Source organism: Megascapheus bottae, chromosome 17 (assembly GCF_031878675.1).
Source record: "Megascapheus bottae isolate mThoBot1 chromosome 17, mThoBot2.hap1, whole genome shotgun sequence".
NCBI classification, from domain to species: domain Eukaryota; kingdom Metazoa; phylum Chordata; class Mammalia; order Rodentia; family Geomyidae; genus Megascapheus; species Megascapheus bottae.
In genome coordinates, this window is record NC_143525.1 from 49,807,041 (window position 1) to 49,830,614 (window position 23,574).

General features: G+C 57.2%; 1 protein-coding gene across 1 annotated transcript; it reads left to right on the top strand.

Annotated features, from left to right (window-relative positions):
- Positions 1-328: 328 nt before the first annotated feature.
- Positions 329-23,131, top strand: Ccdc40 (coiled-coil domain 40 molecular ruler complex subunit). The gene is made up of 20 exons (XM_090351536.1): positions 329-408; positions 1,008-1,071; positions 1,417-2,019; positions 4,500-4,602; positions 5,767-5,936; positions 6,749-6,832; positions 6,910-7,129; positions 8,315-8,472; positions 8,591-8,713; positions 9,967-10,088; positions 11,657-11,900; positions 11,990-12,172; positions 13,991-14,236; positions 15,034-15,247; positions 15,813-15,982; positions 16,366-16,457; positions 18,192-18,312; positions 19,781-19,966; positions 20,938-21,096; positions 22,444-23,131. Exons 1-20 carry the CDS (start codon positions 380-382, stop codon positions 22,690-22,692), a joined length of 3,540 nt encoding a protein of 1,179 aa, XP_090207662.1. The 5' UTR covers positions 329-379; the 3' UTR covers positions 22,693-23,131.
- Positions 23,132-23,574: the final 443 nt, after the last annotated feature.

A 23,574-nucleotide genomic window follows, 5' to 3' on the forward strand; every position in this document is an offset into this window, starting at 1 on the left:
TGAGCCTGCCGGGCGTGTCACCACCTGAGCGTGAGCCTGCTGGCTGTGTCACCACCTGAGCGTGAGCCTGCTGGGCGTATCACCACCTGAGCGTGAGCCCGCCCGGCCGTGTCACCACCTGCGCGTGAGCCTGCCGGCCGTGTCACCACCTGAGCGTGAGCCTGCCCGGCTGTGTCACCACCTGAGCGCCCCACACCTGTGTCCCACACCTGAGTGTGCCCTCCCCTGAGGGTCTGTGTATCTGCACACCAGCGCGTTCCTCCGGAGCGCCACCCGCTCACAGAGCGCCTCCTTCCCCGGAGCGGGGGGAGGGTGGGGGGTGGGGAGGGGGGGGGCTCGCGCCCCGCCGGATGTTGACGCCCGTCGCCTAGCAACCAAGATGGCGGAGCGGGACGGCCCAGCGGACCGGTAATCGGGGACGGGGACCGCGGGGGTCTTGGGGCGGCCCGGCCTCGGCCCGGCCCTCCGCCGTCTGCGGCTGGGTGGCCCCCGCGTCGCCCCTTCCCCAGCCCTTCGCGCCCGCGCTCCGCTCCCCCGCCTCCGTCCCCTCACCCCGGGACCTCCGGACCCGGCCGCTCCCCGCCTCCCCAGCCCCGCCTCCTCCTGGCCCTTTGTCCTCCTCCCTCCCCTCCTGTCCCCTCCTGTCCCCTCCCCGCCCTCCACCACCCGGGCCCGGGGGCTTGGGGGCGCCCTGGGGTAACCATGGCAACTCCGGGTGGACCGGGTCCGGCGCCCGCAGCCAGAGCTGAGTCCCGGGGGTGGGTGGGGGCAGAGGAGGGGGGAGGGCCAGGCCCGCCTGCCCTCGGGGTGACGCCTGTGTCCCCGGGTGGAGCCCTCAGGGTTGTTTCTTTTTAACCGGTCCTGGGCTTGAGCAGGGTTGGCGCAAACTTAGGGCGCCTGGGCCACACATGACATAGCAAGTGACAGGAGAAAGTCCTGGCTGGCAGGGGAGGGGAGGCGGAGTACACAGGGTGCAGGGAGACTCACTCCTTAGCTTTCTCTGAAAGCAGGTCTCATGTGGAAGGCAGACCGACTTCTGAGGAACAGAAAGAAGATGCTGAAGGCTCTGCGGTAAAACACTCACTCACTTGGGCTGTTGTTCTGGCGGAGTTTGGTAGGAGGGAGGCTGAGTGAGGAATCGGGTCTGGGGTGTGATAACCCTTTGGCCTTGCGTTCAGACAAACTCACTTCAGATCTAGAGAAACTGATTTCCCTCTGCCTTGTGTTCAGGAGTCAGCCACCAGTCAGGAATGGCAAGGGTATGTGCTCTTCCACTGCCTGAGTTTTCCAGAACAGGTTTCTATAATGAAGCATGCAACAGGGTATGGAAAATAGAGAGTAGATAAAGCACGCAGGGAAGAGCCCCACTCGGTCCTTTGTAATAAGTCCTGGGCTTTCGTGGCCACCCCATTACAGGCATCGCCGCTCGGGACCAGCAAGGCAGCTGCAGAGCATCCTGAAGAGGAAACACAAAGTGAAGACCAAAGGGAGACCAAAGGAGGACCTGGAAAAGGGCTGAAGGAGGAAATGAAAGGGGAAACCGAGGGGGGAACTGAAGGAGAAACGGCAAGGGGCACTGAAGCGGGAACCAAAGGGAAGACGGAAGGAGAAACTGAAGAGGGAACTGGAGGAGAAATGCAGGGACAGAGAGAAAGAAGGGTAGAAGGAGAGGTGAGGGGGGAGATCGAAGGAAGTGAGGAGGAAGAGGAAGAGGAAGAAGAAGAGGAAGAGGAAATGGAAAGAGAGCTGGAAAGCGAGATGATGGAAAGGGAGATTGAATTGATGGGGCTAGAAGAGCAGCAGGAATATTATCCCTATGTGGAAGAAGAGATCCCTGAAGAGCCCTCCCCAGAATTCCCTTCTGAAGAACTGTCTGGAAAAGCGGAGCCCGAATACCTTCTCGAACCTGGCCAAGACCTCGAACTCTCCTCAGAGCCCACGAGCCCACTGGAATCTAGATGGACTGAGCCTGAAGAGAGCATCCAGTTTGCTGACCCTCTGAGCATCGTGAGCAGAGAGGCGAGTAGTGCGTAGGCCAGGGCAGGCTCTTTGTCCTGTTCACCGGTTGCTGTTCTCCTTCCCTGTCCGGGCTTGAGCTCATGGCCCGGGCATTGTCCCTGAGCTCTTTCACTCTAGCACTCTAACACTTGAGCCACGCTCCACTTCAGGGGGTGTGGGTGTGTTTAAAGATAAGAATCTTTCTGTTTTTTTGTTGGTCATGGGGCTTGAACTCTAGGCCTGCACGCTCTGCACCTCAAGGTTACCACCCTACCCCTGGAGCCACAGCCCCGCTTCCTAAAGATGAGAATCTTACAGACTTTCCTGTCGGAGCTGGCTTTGAACCATAATCCTCAGATTTCAGCCTCCTAAGTAACTAGAATTATAGATGTGAGCCACTAGCCCCTGCCCCCACCTTGCCAGTCCTGGGCTTGAACTCAGGGCCTGGCCTAGCACTCTGCCACTTGAGTCATAGCACCTCTGCAGGCTTTTTTTCTGTGTATGTGGTACCCAGGAATCAAACACAGGGCTTTACCCATGCTAGGCAAGCACTCAACCACTAGGCCACACTCCAGCCCCCCTTTTTGCTCTTTTAAACAGGGTCTTGCTAAGTAGTTCAGGCTGTTCTCAAACTCATGATCCTCCCGCCTCAGCCTCGCAAGTACTGAGGCTACCAGCTAAACTACCATGCCCAGCCATGCCAAATTATCTTTCTATCTACAAGACTTTCTATCACTTCAACACCTCTGTTGAATTCAGAACAATACGATGAACCAAAACCGAACATTTCAGTCTTGACGGATTCGTCTCAGGCACCTGTTCAGCACCATCAGAGCAAACCCTGCAGGCTAACTATGACGGCTCCGAAGCGGAGTGTCGGAACTGTAGAGCATAGGCTATCTGGCAAAGACCACCGGGCTGCCTCATTTCGAGGCTCGTGGCTCCAACAGCAATGGGGAAGGGGAGGGTGAGTCTAGGATTCTGGAAAGGATGGCTAGGTGCAGGGAGTAGAACCAGGCTGGCCCAGCTTTCTCCTTTTGTAAGAACTTCTCAGCAAATCTGGTTTCAGGGCACGTGCCTCGGTCACCTAAAGACCTCACACTGGCCTGCCTCTGTGTGCACGTGTGTGTGCATTTTTGCTAGTCCTAGGGCTTGAACTCAGGGCCTGAGCACTGTCCTTGAACTTCCTAAAGGCTAGAGCTCTACCACACAAGCCACAACACCACTTCCGGCTTTTTCTACATGTGTGGTACTGAGGAACTGAAACCCGGTCTTTGTGCATGCTAGGAAAACACTCGACCATGAGGCCAAACTCCCTGCCCTAATTTTTTTTTAAATTGTTACTATACAACCTGGGACCAGTGACTCACCTTTGTAATCCAAACTAGTTGAGAGACTGAGACCAGGTTCAAAGCCTGCCAAGGGCTGTGAATTTGGCCTTGTGGTAGAGTGTTTGTCTAGTATGCATGAAGACCTGGGTTCAATTCCTTGGTACCACATACAGAGGGGAAAAAAAGCCGGAAGTGGTGTTGTGGCTCAAGTGACAGAGCACTAGTCTTGAGAAAGCCCAAGAACAATGCTCAGGCCCTGAGCTCAAGCCCCAGGACTGGCAAAAACAAAGCCAGGGAGGGTATGAAACCCATGCCCTCCAAGTAGTCACAGAAAAAGCTGGAAGTGAAGCTGTGGCTCAAGCAATATGGTATTAGTCTTGAGCAAAAGAAGCTCAGTGACAGCACCCAGATCCAGAGCTCAAGCCCCAGTTGCATAAGCCAGGTAATGAGGACATTTCTTTTCGTACAAGGTCACCCCCTACCCCTTTCCCTCATTCTTCTGGCTTATTAGTGGTTCAGGGGAGATAAGAATCTTAGGAACTTTCCTGCCTTGTCTACTTTGAATCTCAATCAGAGCTCAGCCTCTGGCTGGAAATGTGGCTAACTGGTAGAGTGCTTACCTAATATGTACGAAGCCCTGGGTTCAATTCCTCAGTAACACATAAACAGAACAAGCCAGAAGTGGTGCTGGGCTCAAGTGGTAGAGTCCAAACCTTGAGCAAAAGCAGCTCAGGAACAGTGCCTAGGCCCTGAGTTCAAGCCCCAGGAATGGCAAAAAAAAAAAAATCTCAGCCTCCTCAATCTCTAGGATTAAAAAAAGGTATGAGCCATGGGAACTGGCATAGGTTCTACCTCTTAAATGTTCTATCATGGGCCAGGAGTTTGGCCTAGTGGTAGAGTGCTTGCCTAGCATGCATGAAGACCTGGGTTCAATTCCTCCATAACACATATATAGAAAAAGCCAGAAGTGGTGCAGTGGCTGTAACCTTGAGGAAGCCCAAGGATAGTGCTCAGGCCCTAAGTTCAAGCCCCAGGACTAGGGGGAAAAAAGTTCTGTCATATCGCAAAAGCTTCTCCCTAGGGACCCAGGACCGGGAAGCCCCTTGGGGAGGGGGACACTGTTATAACACATCCACAGCGCAGCAGCCATTGACTGTCTCCCTGCCACAGCCCACCCAGCCGCAGATCTTTCCCATGGGCATGCAGCACCGCTTCAGACTGAGCATCCAGAGTAGCTTGTTATCTGATGTGGACCAGCCCTTCCTGCAGTCAGGTACGCTGCCCCGCCTCCACTAACCACCTGGCTCCAGCAGAGCAGGCCGCCCACCCAGTGGCCACTGGAAAAACATCAGCACTGCGGATAGCATTTATTAAGACCTCACTTAGAAGCTGGGCAAGGTGGCTCACGCCTGTAATCCTAGCTACTCAGGGGGCAGAGATGTGAGGACTGTGGTTCAAAGCCAGCCCAGGCACTAAAGTCCATGAGACTCTTATCTCCGATTAACCTCTAGAAAACAGGCAGTCCCAACTCTCAGCCCTCCGGCTACCACCTGGCTCCTGAGTGTGAAAGGCCTGCCGGCCCACCCGCTCCATGGCCTCCAGTGTGGGCGTGGAGAACAGAAGCAGAGATGCTGGCTTCTTCCCTGGGATGCACATGCATCAATGGTCCAGACCACAAAACCTGGCAATATCCATCCAGAAGTGACACGGACATAGTGTCTCTAGCCTAGTTTAAAAAAAAAAAAAAATGGAATGAGGCTGGGTGCCCTGTGTCCTTCCTATTATCCCAGCATTTGGGAGGCAGACACAAGAAGATTGTAATTGGAGGCTAGCCTGGGCTTACAAGTTTGCAAGACTATCTCAGTGACCAGTCAGAGGAGTGCATGTCTATAATAGCCAGTGGTACAAGGAAGCACAAGTCCAATTGTAGCCAAGGTCGGCTTGGGCAAAAGACAAGACATTACCTCAAAAATAACCAAAGCAGGAGTGGAGTGTGGCCTAGTGGTAGATTACTTGCCTAGCATACACGAAGACCCCGGGTTCAATTCATTGGTACCACATTCATAGAAAAAAGCCGGAAGTGGTGCTGTGGCTCAAGTGCTAGAGCTCTAGCCTTGAGAAAGTCCAAGATGGTGCTCAGGCCCTGAACCTAAGCCCAGGACTGGCAAAAATTAAAAAAAAAAAAAATAACCAAAGCAAGAAAGAGCTGGGGGCCCAGCTCAATGGTGACACATCTGCTGAGGAGACACAGAGCTTAAGTTCAATCCTCTGTGCCTTTAACAACAAAATAGAGGATGGATGGTCCCAAGGGCAGGTGTGGAGCCCCCAGCTTCTCTGGTTTTTCCTTAAGTCCACTGTACTGCCTGCAGATGGCACCAGCTCTGCTGCCCACTCCCCCAATACTCCAAGGCTCAGTATGCTTGTCATCCTCCCCCAGGTGTGTCCACTCAGGAGTCGGAAAGCCACCTCCAGGATGAGTCCCTGGAGGCATTCCTGGCTGGGATCCAGCACACCACCACCGAGGAAGCTTCCCCCAGGGGCCCAGAGGAGTCAGAGGGCAGCGAGGAGGGTGCAGAGTCCCGCACAGTGGTTCTGGACCCAGACCATGTAAGAAAATCCCTCGGGTCTTGCTTTTGCCCTAGGAGTCTTCAAGCCCCCTGGTCACAAGCAGTCAGTCAATGTGCATGTCTGGCCCCATGCTTTTAGGTTCCTGTGCCCAAAGTATGTGTTCCCCAACTTCAGCTCTGCTGGCCTGGGTCTGGGAGGGTGGGGACAAGAGTCCTGGGCTCCACCTGCACACAGCCTTCAGCCTTTGTGTGATATGAAAAAGGACTCTAGGCCTTGCCTTGATGGGGCCTCAGGTCAGCCCTCCCCCTGCTCTGTGTGGGGAACCCCGCAGAAAGCAGGTTGTGCCAGGTTGCCGAGCGTCATTGGACACTTGGCACTCTCCAGCTCCTGGGAAAACAAAAGACTATGGAAGTTCAACAACCTTTCCCAAATGGACGCATCATCGCCCAGTGGCTCAGAGAGCCCAGGAGGGCCTTGACTTTGTGGCTTCCAGAAGAAAAATACCAAGCAGGGCCGGGAGTTTGGCCTAGTGGTTAAAGTGCTTGCCTAGCATGCATGAAGACCCGGGTTCGATTCCTCGGTACCACATACATAGAAAAAAGCCGGGAGTGGTGCTGAGGCTCAAGTGGTAGAGCTCTAGCCTTGAGAAAGTCCAAGGACAGTGCTCAGGCCCTGAGCTCAAGCCCAGGACTGGCCAAAAAAAGAAAAATACCAAGCAGTTATGGGGCGCAGTCACGGCAGGAATCACACCCACACATGCACACACACAGACTCAGAAGGGAGCCGGTGGCCCCCGGGGCTGAGGCTGGGAGGGGACAGGAGTGTGACAGGAGTGTGGTTTTCTGTTGTAGCCGCTGATGGTCAGGTTCCAGGCTACCCTGAAGAGCTACCTTAACCGTCAGATCGAGAAGGTGAAGCTGGAGGTTCAAGAGCTGGTATGTGGGGTCCAGGCTCCCCCGTCCGGACCGGCCGCAGCCTGCGTCCTCGCGACCCTCTTCTCTCCCTGGCACAGGTCGTGGGCAACAAGCAGCGACAAAGCCAGCGGCAGGAGCTGGGCGTGAATCTGTACGGGATCCAGCAGCACCTGGCCTACCTGCAGATGCAGCTGGAGAAGAGCCACGACCGCCACTCCATGGCCGCCTGCGAGAGGAGGCAGAAGGAGGAGGAGCTGCAGGAGATGCGCGCGCTCTACACCCAGACCTACGAGGACACCAACCTGGAGCGCAGGAAGCGTGGGTGCCCCTGCGGCCGGCGTGGGGGGCGCCGCCGGGGGGCGGGGACCGGCCCCTGGCTGAGGAGCCGGCCGGGGCGCACGCTGGGGCCTGGCGGGGCCGGGTGGGTCACCCATAACCAACACGGATCTTCTCCGTCCCAGGAGAGAGAGGGGAGGAAGGGGGGGGTGCGGCCTGCGCGTGCGTGGATGGATGCGCGCACCTGCGCCTGCGTGGATGGATGCGCGCACCTGCGCCTGCGTGGATGGATGCATGCGCGCGCCTGCGCCTGCGTGGATGGATGCGCGCGCCTGCGCCTGCGTGGATGGATGCATGCGCGCGCCTGCGCCTGCGTGGATGGATGTGCGCGCCTGCGCCTGCGTGGATGCGCGCGCGCGCACGTCAGGACGGTGTACCCCGGAGTGTGCGCGCGCCCCCTTGGCCTCTCCGCGCGCCCCCTTGGCCTCTCCGCCCGAGGACGGGCCACACGGGACAGCGCAGAGATCACACTCTACCGCCCGAGCCCCAGCGCCATTTCGGGCTTTTTCTGTGATTGATTGGAGGTCAGAGTCTGATGGACTTTCCTGCCTGGGTTGGCTTTGAACCTCTCTCCCCAGACCTCAGCCCCCTGACTAGCCAGGATTAGAGGCGTGAGCCACTATAGCATCTGCCTAGATGTGAACTTAGTTCAAAGGAATTAGTTCCTGAGGGTTTGTGGAGCTCTTGAGTGGCGGAGGCAGTGCAGCTTCCTGGCGGCCCAGCCTGGGGGAGGCCTCAGCTCACTGCCCCAAGGGAGGGAGATTGGTGGAGCACAGCTTACCCTCAGCACTGGGATCTCAGGGCCTGAGGCCCTCCTCCGACTGGTAAGAAATCTGTGAAATAGACGCAACACCTCACCTCCTAATTCCACCCTACTCCTACAGCACAGCTTGTTGTCGCTGGTGAGTATCTTTCGATGAGAGTGTTAATCCTCTCACAGCAGAGTCTGGGTCTCTATGGTTTAAAAGCACTCCTCGGCTGGGTGTGGTGACACATGCCGGTAACCTCAGCCCTCAGGAGGCTGAGGCCTAAGGATCTTGAGTTAGAAGCCAACCTGGGCCATGCTCAGTGAGGCTCTGACACCAAAGAACAACAGAGGCGGGGTCCCTGGCCCGTGGTGGAGGGAGGAGACATGGAGCACACCGAGTGCTGCCCTCCTTTCCCCAGTGGCCGCCCTGCAGACGGAGATGGAAAACCTGGCCCTGAACCTGTTCTACATGCAGAACGTGGACCAGGATGTGAGGGATGACATCTCTGTGATGAAGCAGGTGGTGAAGAAGGCGGAGAAGGATCGGATCCGCGTGGAAGTGGAGAAGCAGAAGCAGGTGTCTGCATGAACACTGGCGCCTGCCTGACAGGCGGCCCCAGGGCCTGGGCCAGGGCTGGTGGGGACTTGTCCTCAGGCGACGGCAGGTCCTTTCTCCTCTCTCCTCCGGCTCCCAGGACCTGCACGTGGACCAGCTCACACAGCGCGTGCACCAGCTGGAGGAGAACATCTCCTTGTTTGAGGCACAGTACGGTGCGCAGGCCCATGACACCCGGACTTTAAAGGAGGCAGTGAACGAGGTGGGTGTGTGTCCCAGCCAGTGCCACACCTGGGCTGAAGGGTTACCCACACAGTGCCCACATGTCCACTGGCCAGTGACAGTCCGTACAGGACCTGGCATGTGTGTCCCTCCTTCCCCCAGCACAACAGCTAGATGCCCCCTAGAGTCTCAGTTTACCCCCACTGGGGCTGGGCACCTGAGGGGAGGAAGGTCCGGGCATAAAGAGAGACCCTACCGCAAATTAACCAGTGTGAGCCAGGCCCTGGTGGCTTACACCCACAATCTTAAATGCTCAAGGTGCCAAGGATTAAAGTTCAAAGCCAACTTATGCAAAAAGTCCATGAGACATTTTTTTTGGGGGGGGGGAAGGCAGTGTGGGGCTTGAATTCAGGGCTTGAGCACTGTCTCTGAGCCTCTTTGTACTCAAGGCTAACACTCTACTACTTGAGCCACAGCACCACTTCCAGTTTTTGAGTGGTTTATTGGAGATAAAAGTCTTATGGGAGCAGTGCGGTGGGTCACACCTGTAATCCTAGCTACTCAGGAGGCTGAGATCTGAGGATGAAGGTTCAAAGCCAACTTGGGCACAAAAGGACCTGAGACTCTTATCTCCAGTTAACCTCTAGAAAACTGGAAGTGGGGCTTGGCTCAAAGATGGGGCTCTAGCCTTGAGCTGAAGAGCTCAGGGACAGCACCCAGGCCAAGTTCAAGCCCTATGACCCACAAAAAAAAAAGTCTTATGGGGACTTTTCCACACTGGCTGGCTTTAAACCATCATCCTCAAATCTCAGCCTCCATAGTAGCTAGGCTTACAGGCGTGAGCCACCAGTACCCTGCAGCCCCATAGCAGTTTACACCTGTAATCCTAGCTCCTTAGGAGTCAGTCATAGAGAGAATCACAGAATCAGTCCCAGGTCAGCCCGGGCAAAGAACTTTCAGCTGGTCAACCCCATCTTAGCTAATAGAAGCTGGGCCCTGTGGCTCACACCTCTCATCCCAGCTAGCTGGGAATCACAAGTAGGAGGATTGAGGGCCAAGCCACCCCAGGTATAAATGTGACATCCTGTTCATAAACAGCCAAAATGAAAAGATCTGGGGCTGTGGCTCAAGTAGTAGAGCATTTATATGGTGAGCGTAAGGCTCTGAGTTCAATCTCCAGTACCGAGGGGGGGGGAAGCAAAGAAAAGAGGAGCCCCCTCCCGCCCCATGCCCTTTCCCCAACCCCCTTCCCCAGCCCACAGCCCTTCCCCAAGCCCAGGCCCCTTCCTGCAGGCGGCCACGGAAATCCACACCATCAGCGTGGAGAAGAAGTACATCCTGCAGCAGTGGTCCACCAGCCTGGTGGGCATGAAGCACCGTGATGAGGCCCACAAGACCATCCTGGACGCCCTCAAGTAGGCCCAGGCCCCACCGTCCTGGAGTGGGGTGCTCAGGGCCGTGGGGGGGCAGGTCAGGGGCACACCTGGAGCACACCCCCTTCCGTCCACCCCTTCAGTCCTTGCTGCTCTGCAGGAGGCAGCACAAAGCCTTGGGCTTGCCTTCCTGGCAGGATCAGGGGACAGGAAGCGATGTTTATCTTAGGCAGATCACGATGTGGCTTTGATCTGCCACCTGAGTCTGAAACCTCATCCCTTCTCCATTATGCTGCTTGAGGGCTGCGTGCCAACCCAAATCCCAGCTTAATTCCCTGTGAGGGGCTGGAGGCCTCCCTCCCCGCCTGGGCAGGGTGGACGCCCAGAGCCACCTGGTGATGGGGCCTAGAAGCGGTGGCATGTTCCCCTGAGGCTGGTCAGCTCTGCCCCCTGGGGCCATGGTGGAGCCCAGAGCACCACCAGGAAGGGCAGCTTGCTGGAACAACAGCCTTTTCCATCACTTCCTCCAGGCAGCAATGTAATGTGTATCAAGTCCCATTTATTAACATTTGTCTTTCCCAGTTCATACTTGCATCTCCTCTGAGAAATGTCTACCTAAACCAGAGTTTTCACCTGTGTTCTCTGCTAAGAATGGTTTTATTTCAGCTCTTACATTTAGGCACACTACTCAATTCCATGATCCCTCTATTTTTGGAGGGACTGGGGACTGAACTCAGGGCCTGCCCTTGCAGGTAGGTGATCTACCCTTTGGGCCATGACTCCAGTCCCTTTTTTGCCAGTCCTGGGGCTTGAACTCCGGGCCTGAGCACTGTTCTTGGGCTTCTCTCAAGGCTAGAGCTCTACCACTTCCAGCTTTTTCTATGTATGCAGTACTGAGGAACCGAACCCAGGTCTTTGTGCATGCTAGGCCAGCACTCTACCACTAGGCGACGCTCCCAGCCCCCTCCAGTCCCTTTTTGCATTGGCAAGAAAGTCCATGCAACTTTTTTTTTTTCCAGTCCTGGGCTTGGGCTCAGGGCTTGAGCACTGTCCCTGGATTTTCTCAAGGCTAAGGCTCTACCACTTGAGCCACAGCTCCACTTCTGGCTTTTTGCTACGTATGTGGTACCGAGGAATTGAACCTGGGTCTTTGTGCCTGCTAGACAAGCACTTTACCACTAGGCCAAACTCCTGGCCCCATTTCATCTTTTTTTTTTTTTTTTGCCAGTCCTTGGCTTAAACTCAGGACCTGAGCACTGTCCTTGGATTTTTCTCAAGGCTAGAGCTCTACCACTTGAGCCTCAGCACCACTTCTGGCTTTTTTCTATGTATGTGGTACCGAGGAATCGAACCCAGGTCTTCGTGCATGCTGGGCAAGCACTCTACCACTAGGCCAAACTCCCGGCCCCAAGACTTTTATCTCTAATTAGCCACTCAAAAACCAGGAGAGGAGCTGTAGCTCAAAGTGGTAGAGCACTTGAGCAGAAAGAGCTCTGGTGCAGCACACGGGCCTGAGTTGCAGCTGACTCGCTCATCTGCACGCTGTAGGTCCTGGGTGGGTGGCGTCTGGGGAGCACCCACTCTGGGCTTTGCTGTGTCCATTTCCACAGAGAATGCCACCATCAAGCCAAGTCCATGGACGGCGAGATTGAGGCCTACAAGAAGGCCATCATGAAGGAGGAAGAGAAGAACGAGAAGCTGGCGGGCATCCTGAACCGCACAGAGACCGAGGCCAGCCTCATGCAGAAGATGACCGCCCAGTGCCTGAGCCGACACGAGGTGCTGCAGAACGAGTTCACCACCTACCGGCTCACGCTGCAGGACACCGAGGACGCCCTGAACAAGAGCCAAGTGGTGAGGCCCGGGTCCCTCTTCCCCAGGCCGGGGCTCCCGCTGGCCCACGCCGGGGCGCCCACAGCAGATCCGCCCTGGGGCTGTTCCAGGAGCACGCGGCCGTCATGGGCGAGCTGCAGGCCATCCAGCAGGCCGTCCGCCAGGAGCTGGAGCTCAGGCGCCACATGGACAACTCCATCATGGACAAGATGCAGGAGCACATGACCTCCAGGAAGATGACCAAGTACTTCACCCAGCTCCTCCAGAAGCTGCAGAAGGAGAAGACCACCCTGGTAGGCCGTGCCCCTCAGTACAGCAGGGCAGGGGCTGGGGCCACGGGTCCAAGCTGGCCCCAGCAGGCATCCCGTCTTCCCAGGGGCAGGCCCCCTGCTGTCCCTGGCCTTGGGTGGCTAAAGGCTGAGGCCATGGGGGTGGGTCTCCTTGTGGTCTCAGTTTCCCCTGCAGGACCTCCTCTGGCACAAGAGCTGCCCCATGGGGTAGGCGTGAGGCTTCTGCGGTTAAGGGTGCAGGTTGAGCATCTGTGTCCCGAGGCCCTGCCTTCATGCAATCCAGTCCTGCACAGCTCACTCACCAACACCTCTCGCCTGTGACAGTGTGCCCTGGGTCTGCCATTGATGCTGTCAGATGGTCAGGAATGGGTGCAGTGGCACCACCCCAAGCTGGCTCCCGGCCCACTGCATTCAGGAAGTGGGACACACAGGGCTGGCACCAGCTAACCAAGTGCCCTTCCTGGCTGGCAGGCAGAATTCCCGCCTGCCGTTTCCCTGGGAGGGCCGAGGTGGCCAGGGCCAACCGGCAGCAAAAGCAGGTGGTCCAGGGTCTGGGTGCTTTGGATACAGTGGCAAGATGTGCAATCCTCTGCCCCCAGGGTCCCTGCCCTGCGCCTCCTGGACAGTTTGGAGTGCATTCCCACCCCTGTCCAGAAGAGGGCAGGAAGGAGTCCTAGACAACAAGTTCCCCTGCAACTGCCATTTTCCAGCCGATGCCGATGGAGCTCTGAGGGGACACAGGCAGCGGGAGGAGCAGAGGGTGGATGGAGCCATTAGAGCCGGGATCCATGGGTGCAGCAGGAACCCAGGAACAGGGCCATGGCTGGGGAGGGGCTGGCAGGCGGAAGGGGACTGGTGCCAGCAGTGAGTTCTGAGGGCGGGTGGTGGGAGACTGAAAAGGGGAGGAGGAGAAGCTGGGAGACCCTGAGGGGACCTGGTCCAGTGGGGGAGGGGACAGAGTGGCCCTCATGGCCCAGGACTCTGGAAGCTTCTCCCAAGGCAGGCAGGTCTGTGCTTTATAAGCTTTAGGAGTAGGAGACCTGGAAGTGATTGGCCCTAGGAGGAGAAGTTGGGGTGCCTCAGAATAGCCAGGGTGTCAGAGCCCTGGGCTGCAGGAGAGCTGGCAGGAGGAGCCCAGAGGCCGTGAACAGTCAGGACCACCCACTGGGGCTGCAGGGGCTCAGGTTTGTAATCAGGCAGCAGAGATCTGAAGATCATGGTTTGAAGCCAGCCAGGCAGGGAAGCCTGGGGGCCTCTTATCTCCAGTTAACCAGCTAGATGTGGAGGTATGGGGCAAGTGATAGAGTGCCAGGCACTAAACTCGGGCCCCAGTCCTGGCCCACACACAACAGTTACGTGCAAATGGGCTGGATGTGGTGGCTTTGCCTGTAATCTTGCTTGCTCGGGAAGCAGAGGCAGATGGATCATGTGTTGGAGGTCAGCCTGGCAAAGGTGGGAAGACTCTCTCTCAGTAGCAAAATCCATAAAGCAAATGGGCAGGGGCATGACTCAAGTGGTAGAGCACCCACCTACAGGTGTGAGGTCCCGAATTCAATCTCCAGCCCCCCCCCCCCGCCCAAAATGCAATCATTACAGGTTACTAGGTTACAGCCCGGAAGGTTTGATGCACAGAAGGTTTATGTAAAAGACATAAAGAAGGTGGTGGCAAGCGTGGTAGTAGAAGCACAGGCAATCCCCTCCACCGCTGCAGCCGCAAACACTCCGCCCGCCCCCTGCCAGCACACAGTACCAGGCTTGTGGGCGTTCTCCAGGGTCGGGGAGCCCCGGAGGCGGAAGTGTTCACATGGGTCTCCTCCTCAGGTGACGCACCTCTCCAAAATCGATGGCGACATCGCCCAAGCCACCCTGGACATCACCAACTGCAGCTGCAGGCTGGAGATGCATCAGAAGACCCTGGCGGAGCTGGACCAGGAGGTGAAGAGGATGAACGAGCTCATCACCAACAGCGAGAACGAGATCGCCCGGCGCACCATCCTCATCGAGAGGAAGCAGAGCCTCATCAACACCTTCAACAAGCAGCTGGAGCAGACCCTGACGGAGCTGGGGGTGAGGCCCGCGCAGGGGCGGCCCACGTCCCTTCAGGCTTTGTTAGGAGAAAAGTTGTCAAGACCCCATCTTGACCAATAGGCCAAGCATGGACAGCCCTTTTTTTTTTTTTTTTTTTTTTTTGGTCAGTCTTGGGGCTTGAATTAGGCCTAGGCATTGTTCCTGAGCTTTTCAGGTCAAGGCTGCCACCCTACCCTTGAGCCAAGCCCCACTTCCCATTTTCTAGAGTTTACCTGGAGCTCAGCCCCGGGTCCGCACAGCGTTCCCTGCACAAAGTGAGTGGTGTGGGAGGCTGCCCAGCTCTGCTGCACCACTGGGCCCTTGTCCCCGGCAGCCCCAGTGTGTGTGTGTGTGTGTGTGTGTGTGTGTGTGTGTGTGTGTGTGTATCTGCGTGCTGCTCTGTGGACCCTGGACTGAGCCTGGGTTCAGGGCGTGGCTGGCACCAGGCCCCTGCTCATGGCTTCACCTTTCCCCCTGTTCCACGTCCCCCCCTTGGGCTTTGTGAAGGGCTGCCCACCATCTGGGCCAGCAGAGACCACTGACCACTTGTGTGAGTGAAGTGGTCTAATGAGTGTGAGTCTCTGCACCCCCTGGTGCTCGCAACACTAAGACCCCCGTGGGTGGGTCCTCAGTACTCGTGTCAGGGGTGCACTCGGGGCCGTGGGGGAGAGGCCCCTTTTGGGGTATGAAAGCTGCAAAGTCCTGTGGGTAGCAAAGGGGCTCTGGGACCCGAGGGCTTGAAGCCAGTGAGCACAGGAAGGCCCCGGAGAACACCCATCAGAACTTGGCCCTTCCAGGGGGAAGAGTTGGGGCCTCTGGAGCTGGAAATCAAACGGCTGACCAAGCTGATGGAAGAGCACACGACCAAGGCCACCCAGGGCCAGGTGACCTGGCTCCGCCTGCAGCAGGAGCTGGTGAGTGTCTCCCAGAACCGTGAGGAGCAACAGAACACCCTGGACATGCTAAGCAAGGAGGTGCACATCATGGAGCAGAAGAAACTGCGCATTGACAGTGAGGGCCAGTGAGGGCCGGGGCCTGGGCTGGGGGCGGGGCCTGGCACTGGGGGCAGGGCCTGGCACTGGGGGGGCGGGGTCCTGCAGGTGCATGCACCTGTTGTCCTGTCCATCCCTCTGTCAAGAATGTCTGTTGCGGGTCAGAGTTCGGCCTCGTGGTAGAGTGCTTGCCTAGCATACACAATGCTGTGGGTTCGTTTCCTCGGTACCGCATACACAAAAAAGTCGGACGTGGTGCTGTGGGTCGTGCCATAGAGCACTGGCCTTGAGGAAAGCCCAAGGACAGTGCTCAGGCCCCAGGACTGGCCAAAAAAAAAGAATGTCTGTTGCCCAGAGTTCAAGCTCCACAACCGACAAAAAAAAAAAAATGCAGTCGAGAGTTTGGCCTAGTGGTAGAGTACTTGTCTAGCATGCACCACATACATAGAAAAAGCTGGAAGTGGTGCTGTGGCTCAAGTGCTAGGGCTCTAGCCTTGAGGAAGCCCAAGGATGGTGCTCAGGGGGCCTCTCCAGGGCCCCTGCCACAGTGTGGGCTCCCTCCCTACCCCTGTGCCCCCCTGTAGACAAGATCGAGCAGGAGAAGAAGGAGCAGAAGGAGATCAGTTGCCACATGAACGACCTGGACAACGACCTGAAGAAGCTCAACCTGCTCATCCACAAGAAGCGCGGCAGCTCCGAGGAGCTGCAGCAGAGCAACTTCGTGGCGGAGAACGAGTTTGTGCGCACACTGAAGGTGGGCCCCGCCCAGTCCCACGGGGAGCCCCTCCCCCTTCCCCCCTCCCCCCAGCTGCTGTCCCTAAGGGTTTTTGTTCAAGGCTCTACCACTTGAACCACAGCTCCACATCCAGGGTTTTGGTGATTAATTGGAGAGACACAGACCTTCTTGCCAGGTCTGGCTTTGAACCACAGCCCTCAGATCTCAGCCTCCTGGTAACGGATTACAGGTGTGAGCCGCTGGCACTGGCTACCTCTCCTTACAATTTGATCATCCACCTGAGACTACAGCTTCCACTTGGCTTCCAGTCACTATCAGCCTGGCCATTTTCACAATGAGTGTCAGGGCCCACAACCCCGGTGTCCAAGCCCTCCTCAAAGCGCCCCTACTCACCCCTGCAGATGGAGGAGAGAGAGACCATCCGCATGCAGGAGAAGCTAGACCAGCTCCAAGAGGAAAAGGAAGCCCTCCTCAACAGCCTGGTGGAGGCGGAGTGAGTGTCAGGCTCAGCTGCACGCTGCCCCTAAGTGTGTGCCTCCACCCGCGGCCCCCCGCATCAGGACCGTGAGAGGGCTCTGGAGCCCACCCATGTGTGTCCCCAGAGTCCTGCAGCCAGTCCACTTGAAATTGAGAGGCTTTCTTTGGGATAAATTTGTGTGTGTGTGTGTGTGTGTGTGTACACGTGTGTGCACATGCGTGCGTATGTGAGTGAGTGCACACATGTTATTCCTGGGACTTGAACTTCTGGGCACTGTTCCTGAGGTCTTGTGTTACCGACTTTCCTGCCTGGGCTGGCTTCAGACCTGATCTTCTCAGGCTGGGAGTTTGGCCTAGTGGTGGAGTGCTTACCTAGCAGCATGCACAAAGACCCAGTTCCATTCCTTGGTACCATATACATAGAAAAAGCTGGAGGTGGGGCCGAGAGTTTGGCCTAGTGGTAGAGTGCTTGCCTAGCATGTACGAAGAGCCAGGTTCGATTCCTCGGTACCACATAGATAGCAAAAAGCCAGAAGTGGTGCTGTGGCTCAAGTGGTAGAGCTCTAGCCTTGAGAAAACCCAGGAACAGTGCTCAGGCCCTGAGCTCAAGCCCAGGACTGGCAAAAAAAAAAAAAAGCTGGAAGTGGTGTTGTGGCTCAAGTGGCAGGGTTCTAGCCTTGAGCAAAAAGTGTCAAAAGACAGTGCTCAGGCCCTGAGTTCAAGCCCCAGGACTGGCAAAAAAAAAAAACAAACCCACCATGATCCTTAGATCTCAGCCTCCTGGGTAGCAAGGATTACAGGCCTGAGCCACCAGTGCCCAGCTGGAATAAACTTTCTAATACATGCTTTATTTTATTATTTTTTTTGCCAGTCCTGGGCTTGAGCTCAGGGCCTGAGCACTGTCCTTGGACTTTCTCAAGGCTAGAGCTCTACCACTTGAGCCTCAGCACCACTTCCGGCTTTTTTCTATGTATGTGGTACCGAGGAATCGAACCCGGGTCTTCATGCATGCTAGGCAAGCACTTTAACCACTAGGCCAAACTCCCGGCCCCACATGCTTTATTTTATGGTGTCTTGATGATGAAAGTCACAGGTATGCCCAGCCCTCAGACTCTTAAGCCACAGAAACACGCAAAGGGGAAGAGGAAACTGCATGTGGCTTCAGCCCTCCCCTCTCCTCCCCTCCCCTGCCCTGCCCTGGAGCCCCTGGCAGAGTTCTCTCTTGATTAGCACTTAGTAACTGTTCCCCTTTGGAGTTTTGCATTTCAGCAGTGCCCTGCGTGGCTGTTGGACAGGCACAAGTCAGGGGATAGGAGGGGTGGTTGTGTGTGTGTGTGTGTGTGTGTGCACATCACTGGTGTAACGGTCAAGGGACCCTATGTCCTCACGGCTTGGCAGCATCAATGCAGAATGCCAATGGGTCAGAACTCATGGGTTGTGTTCACGGGCCCCTGTCCCTAGTGACTGACCTGTTAAAAGCATTTGATCACAGGCTTCCTGGGGCTTTTTACTTCTTCTTAAGTCGACATTGTTTAACTCCTGTGGTTATACGTTGACATTCACCCTCTCTGTTCTGTCCTCCTCCTCTGTCCTCTGCCCCCTTCCCTCCTCCTTGCAGGCCTGAGGCCTATCGTTTTCAGGGTTGGCAAATCTTTGCTCTAAGGAGCCAGAGCAAAGATCTGGTCTTGGTGGGCTGTGGGGCTGTGGGGCCGCCGGGCAGGCTCTAACACTGCCACTCCTCCCCCTGAAGACACCAGATCATGCTTTGGGAGAAAAAAATCCAATTGGCAAAAGAGATGCGCTTTGTGGTGGATTCTGAGGCCGGCCAGACAGAGATCCGCGCCATGAAGGCTGAAATCCAGAGGATGAAGGTGAGCGGGGAGCTTGGAGCAGAGGATGAAGGTGAGCGGAGGGGGGGGGGGAGGCTTGGAGCAGAGGATGATGGTGAAGGGGGGGGCTTGGAGCAGAGGATGGAGGTGAGTGGGGGGGCACTTGGCCCCAGTGTGGGGCATGGAGTGGGGCTGCTGTGTGGATGGCAGCCCAGCAAACCCCTCCCTCCCTCCCTCCCCTCCCTCTCTCCCTTCTCCCCTGTTGGATGCCCTACTGTGAGACCTTGGCCTGAAACCTCCAGTGAGATTCCAGGTCCTAGGAAGTGACCAGGCCCTGCCCAGCACGGCTCGTCAGGAGGCATGACGTGCCGGGCTGCTGTCCTTGCTGTAAAAATGTCGTTGGAGTGTGCCAGGACTCACCGTCTTACCCACATCATTTCATAAAACGCTGTTGGTCCTTACTCCGGGCAGGGGAGGCGCCTGGGCATTTTCAGAGTTGGTAATGAGCCAGGTAGCACGGCTCACTAATGCCAGGGAGAGGCCAGGATACCGCACTCAGAGCACCCTGCCTCCTCCCAGACCATCTAGAGTAAACAGCAGCCAGAGCATACCCAGCACTGACTGTAAGGTTCAGGGCATTGAGGATTCAAATAAACGTGATATATCCTCCCCCCCCCCTCCTCCTCCTCCTCCCCCTCCTCCTCCTCCTCCCCCTCCCCTCCCCTTCCTCTCCCCCTCCCCTCTCCCTCCTCCTCCTCTTCTTCTTGCCAGTCCTGGAGCTTGAACTCTGGGCCTCGGCACTGGCCTTGGATCTTTTTGTTGGGCTTCCCCTCTCTACCTTGTGTTCTGTTTGGACCCTCAGTGGTGCTGGTGATGCCACCCCATCAGCGAGAGTGGGGCATTTCTGTTACCGAATCCACTGATTCAAACGTCCAATTTCTTCTGGAAACTTCCAGATACACTCAGACATGATGGGTTTCCAGCAATCTGGGCAACCCTTAGCCTAGCAAAGTTGAAATGAAATAAATCATCAATCAGTGTTATAATAACCCTTACTTATTCCCTCCCCCTTTCCATTTCCCTAGATTAAGCCCCCAGAGCCCTCTGAGTTAAAGGTTCTGAGGTTCTTGGCTGTGATGCGGTTTCTCATCACTGTGCCAGGTGCTAACAGTAATCAGTATTTGTTTCTCGCCTGATCTTTCGTCTAGATCCTGTATCAAGCCATAACTTATATATGATAAAATATGCTTATTTTAATGGAGAGTTCAGTGGGTTCCCACAGGAAGTATGCCTCCAGGTGACTACACAGTTAAGACCCAGAATATCAACCACTGTAGCCCAGACCACCCCTGGTCTGCAGACCCTCCCCCCAGCATCCCCCACAGTCGCCATCTTCCAAAATCACAGTACACACGTCACAACTGACGCCCACCCTCACCAGATGCCATGGGGCCCGGGCAGCCACCCTGCAGGCCAGTGCCCCGGCCCAGCCCCTCCCCGGTGCCCCCAGGTCAGCCTCGGGAAGCTCTTGAAGCAGCAGGAGAAGATGATCCGGGACATGGAGATGGCGGTGGCCCACAGGGAGACCATCGTGATCCACGCTGAGGCCCAGAGCAAGAACAAGAAGGTCCTCACCCGCTCCGACTTCCACCACAAGCAGGTGGAGCTGCGGCGGAAGATCAGAGACCTGTATAAGGTGGGGCAAAGGGAAAGAATCTTCCAGAAAGGCATCCTGCTCAGGCCCCACACTTATCATTGGAGCTGTGTGGTGGCACAGGGATGGCTGGCGTTGGAGTCTCCACCCCCGCAGCTGGCCTCAGCCCACACCTTGTCCCGCTGCCTGTGGGGCCAGGACATGGCTGCCTTGGAGAAGCCGCTGGCTTGCCCAGCTCTCAGGATGCCAAGAGGAGCCCACAGTCTGGGGCAATGGACTTAGGGTCCTGGGCCCTGGGCTATGTGCCTGCCTTCCTGTCCCCACCGTCCTGTCCCCACCATCTCTGCTTCTCCTTCCATGGGCATGGTGGCTGTGGTAGAGGAGCAGTGGGCGTTGGGGGGCAGCTCTGGAGCTGGGCAGCGTTCCCTGTGTCCACTGTCCAGCATGGTGTAAAGGGGCACGGGACTGCCCTGGGAGCCTCCTACTGGGTGAAGATGGGGTGGCCTTGCTCAGCAGGAGCCCCTCATGTGCCCCCCACATCTATTTCCCTGCTTCAGTTTCTTGTCCCAAGCCCGCCCTCTCCTCTCACCCTAGCCGCCCCCTCCAGCCCCACACCACCCTCCAGGCAATGCCCCCGTGCTCAGCCTCCACCGTGTACCAACCAGCCCCTGTCCTCATCGTGCCAGTCTGCCCTGAAGATCCTCACGGCCAGGCCATCCTCACCATCCAGACCCCTTCGCCCCAGCCACCCAGTGCTGCCAGCCCTCCCCCCCGTGGAGACAGGCCTCCACGCCTCGTCCTGGGGCCTGGGCCCCGTGTGGCTCGTGGCGGCTGGGCCCTCCCTGGGCCCCATGCTCTTGCAGCTGCCTGGAGGGCAGCCCTGGCATCTTGGGGTGCTCCCCTCTCCGGGTGCCAGTCCTGTTTACCGTCCAGAGGCTCCGGCGGGTCCTCAGCCTGAGGCTTCTGCCTGCTGCAGGCCTAGGGGGTCCTAGCAGGTCCCACTTGTCTCCCAGGCCACCGAGGAGTCCACTAAGACCATCTCAGAACTGGAGGAAAGTCAAAAGCGCCTGAGCAGCACGCTGTTGGAGAAGCAGAAGAAGCTGGTGGCCATGGAGAGCGAGTCTGACAGGATTGACAATGACCTCAGCCAGCTCACAGCCCTCAAGCGACAGGTGAGGGTCCCGGGAGGCCAGCAGAGCCAAAGCATCCTGAAGAAGAGCGTGCCGGATGCAGGGGACACGTGTGTGAGCACGCGTGCATGCGTGGGTTGTTATAAATATGCTAAGAACCACTGGAGACACAACGACAGACATGAAGAATTGTCTCCGTGTGGAAGGGTGCCCCATCAGGGGCCAGGAGCATGGCCTAGCAGTGGAGTGCTCGCCTGGCAGGCATAGAGCCCTGGGTTCGGTTCCTCAGCACCAGATACACAGAAAAAGCCAGAAGTGGAGCTGTGTCTCAAATGATAGGGTGCTAGCCTTACGCAAAAGAAACTCAGGAACAGTGCCCAGGCTCTGAGTTCAAGCCCCAGGACTGACAAAAAAAAAATAGTGGGGAGCCAGGCGCGGTGGTTCAGGCCTGTCATCCCAGCTACTCAGGAGGCTGAGATCTGATCTGAGGGTCAAGGTTCAAAGCCAGCCTGGGCACAAAAGAACCTGAGACTCTTATCTCCAACAAACCCCTAGAAAATAGGAAGTGGGGCTTGGCTCCAGGGTAGTGCAGTAGCCTTGAGCTGAAGAGCTCAGGGACGGTGCCCAGGCCTAGTTCAAGCCCCATGACCCACAAAAAGGTGGGGGGTTGTGCCATCAGCCAAAAATCTGGCAAGCAAGCACCGGAAGCAGGTTGTCTGCTCAGATGTTTATCTCTCACGTCCCTAACACAGTAGGTACCACCCCTCCACTCAGACTGGTTGAGCTCAGGATCACAGTATGCTTGTAAATGATTGGTTGGTCTGAATAGAGCCCAGTACTGGTGGCTCACGCCTGTAATCCTTAGCTGCTCAGGAGGCTGAGATCTGAGGATCATGGTTCAAAGTCAGTGAGGACAGGAAAGTCCATGAGACTTGCTTTTTTCTGGTCCTAGGTCTTGAACTCAGAGCCTGGCCACTGTCCCTGAGCTGCTTTTGCTAGTGCCCTACCACTTGAGCAACAGCACCACTTCCAGCTTCTTCTGAGTAGTTTATGGGAAGTAAGGGTCTCACAGACTTTGCTGCCCAGGCTGGCTTTCAACTATGATCCTCAGATCTCAGCCTCCTGAGTAGGTAGGATGACAGGTGTGAGCCACTGGCACCCAGCTGTGAGTTGAAAGAATGGAGTCAAATGTGACTGCAAGGTTTCAGCCTGGTCAGTGGTACCGGAGCTTATCCAGTACCAGATCTGGCATGTAGAAGGGCAGAGGGAGGAGCCAAGCCCCCCCCCCCCCACCGCCGCTCATCCCTCCAGTGCAGCTCTGCCATCTGCTGTGAGGTGGGGCAGTGTTCTGGTTTGCACTGCCTGACTCGGGGCCTCTCTTACACCCAGAACCTCTGTGAGATTGTGCACCTGCAAACACGCAACAAGCACCTGCAGAATGCAGTGGACGGGAAGTATGTATTCCTGTTCCGCTCTTCCAAGACCCTGCTCGTGGAAGAGAAGCGCCTGGAAGACCGGCTGGCCCGACTCAGCTCCGTCCTCACCCAGGTGCAGGGGGAATATCCCCAGTTCCAGGAGACCCTGCACAAGGTCAGCCAGAAGATGGCCAGCAAGCTCCAGACCACGCAGCCCTCCTAGAGGGAGCCGGGCCACTCCCGCGGGGAATGAGCCCCTTGCTAGGATCAGGGACAGTGAGCTAAAAGCCGTTGGCACCCTCAGGATTATACCAGCTGAGAAAAAAAAAAAAAATGGAGGGACACCCGAAGAGATTAGTTTTGAGCAGCTGAAGCCCAAGCTGACAAGGTGTGCCGTTCTGATGTGCCTTTGTCAGCCTGGCTGTGGTGGGGAGGTCTCACTCGCGTGAACCCACGCTCCACCACGGGACCCCCCACACTGCCTGGGACGGCTCAGGCCGAGTCTCTTGAACCCCGGGCCCCAGGAGCCCGGGTGCTGCTCTGCTCCCCGCCCCCAGGGAGGGGTCCTCTGCGCCCTGCACCCGCTTCCACTGAAAAGGACGCTCTGTGGCCGTTCCACTTACACATTTTCCAGAATGAATAAACCACTCTTTCTGAAGGCAGCAGTCATGCAGGTCTCGGCTCCCTGCTCCTGCCTGCGCCTGCCTCCTCCCCACCCCCCCGGGCGGGGGCCGGGCCGTCCTCCCGCCGCGGGCCTCCAGCGCGCCCCGCCCCGCTCGCGAGCGGGCGTGGACTTTGGGGCCAGGTTTAAGGACGGGCGGTGGGCGCGCGCGCATGCGCACCCCGGACCCGGGCCGGGCCAGCGTCCCGGCCAGTCGTCTCAAGAGCACCGTCTTTCCTGCCCGGGCTGGCTTCGAACCCGCTCCTCCGATCTCAGCGTCCTGGGCCGCCTTTGTCTGAGTTGAACCCCACAGGCTTCGCGATGAGGCCCTCGGAGCAGCCGCGCCCCTCGCCCCCCCCTCCCCCCCGACACTGCGCGCGCGCACGCACGCACGCGGGGGCCGCCAGGGGGCGCCGCGCGCTCGTGCCCAGGCGCCTGCGCGGT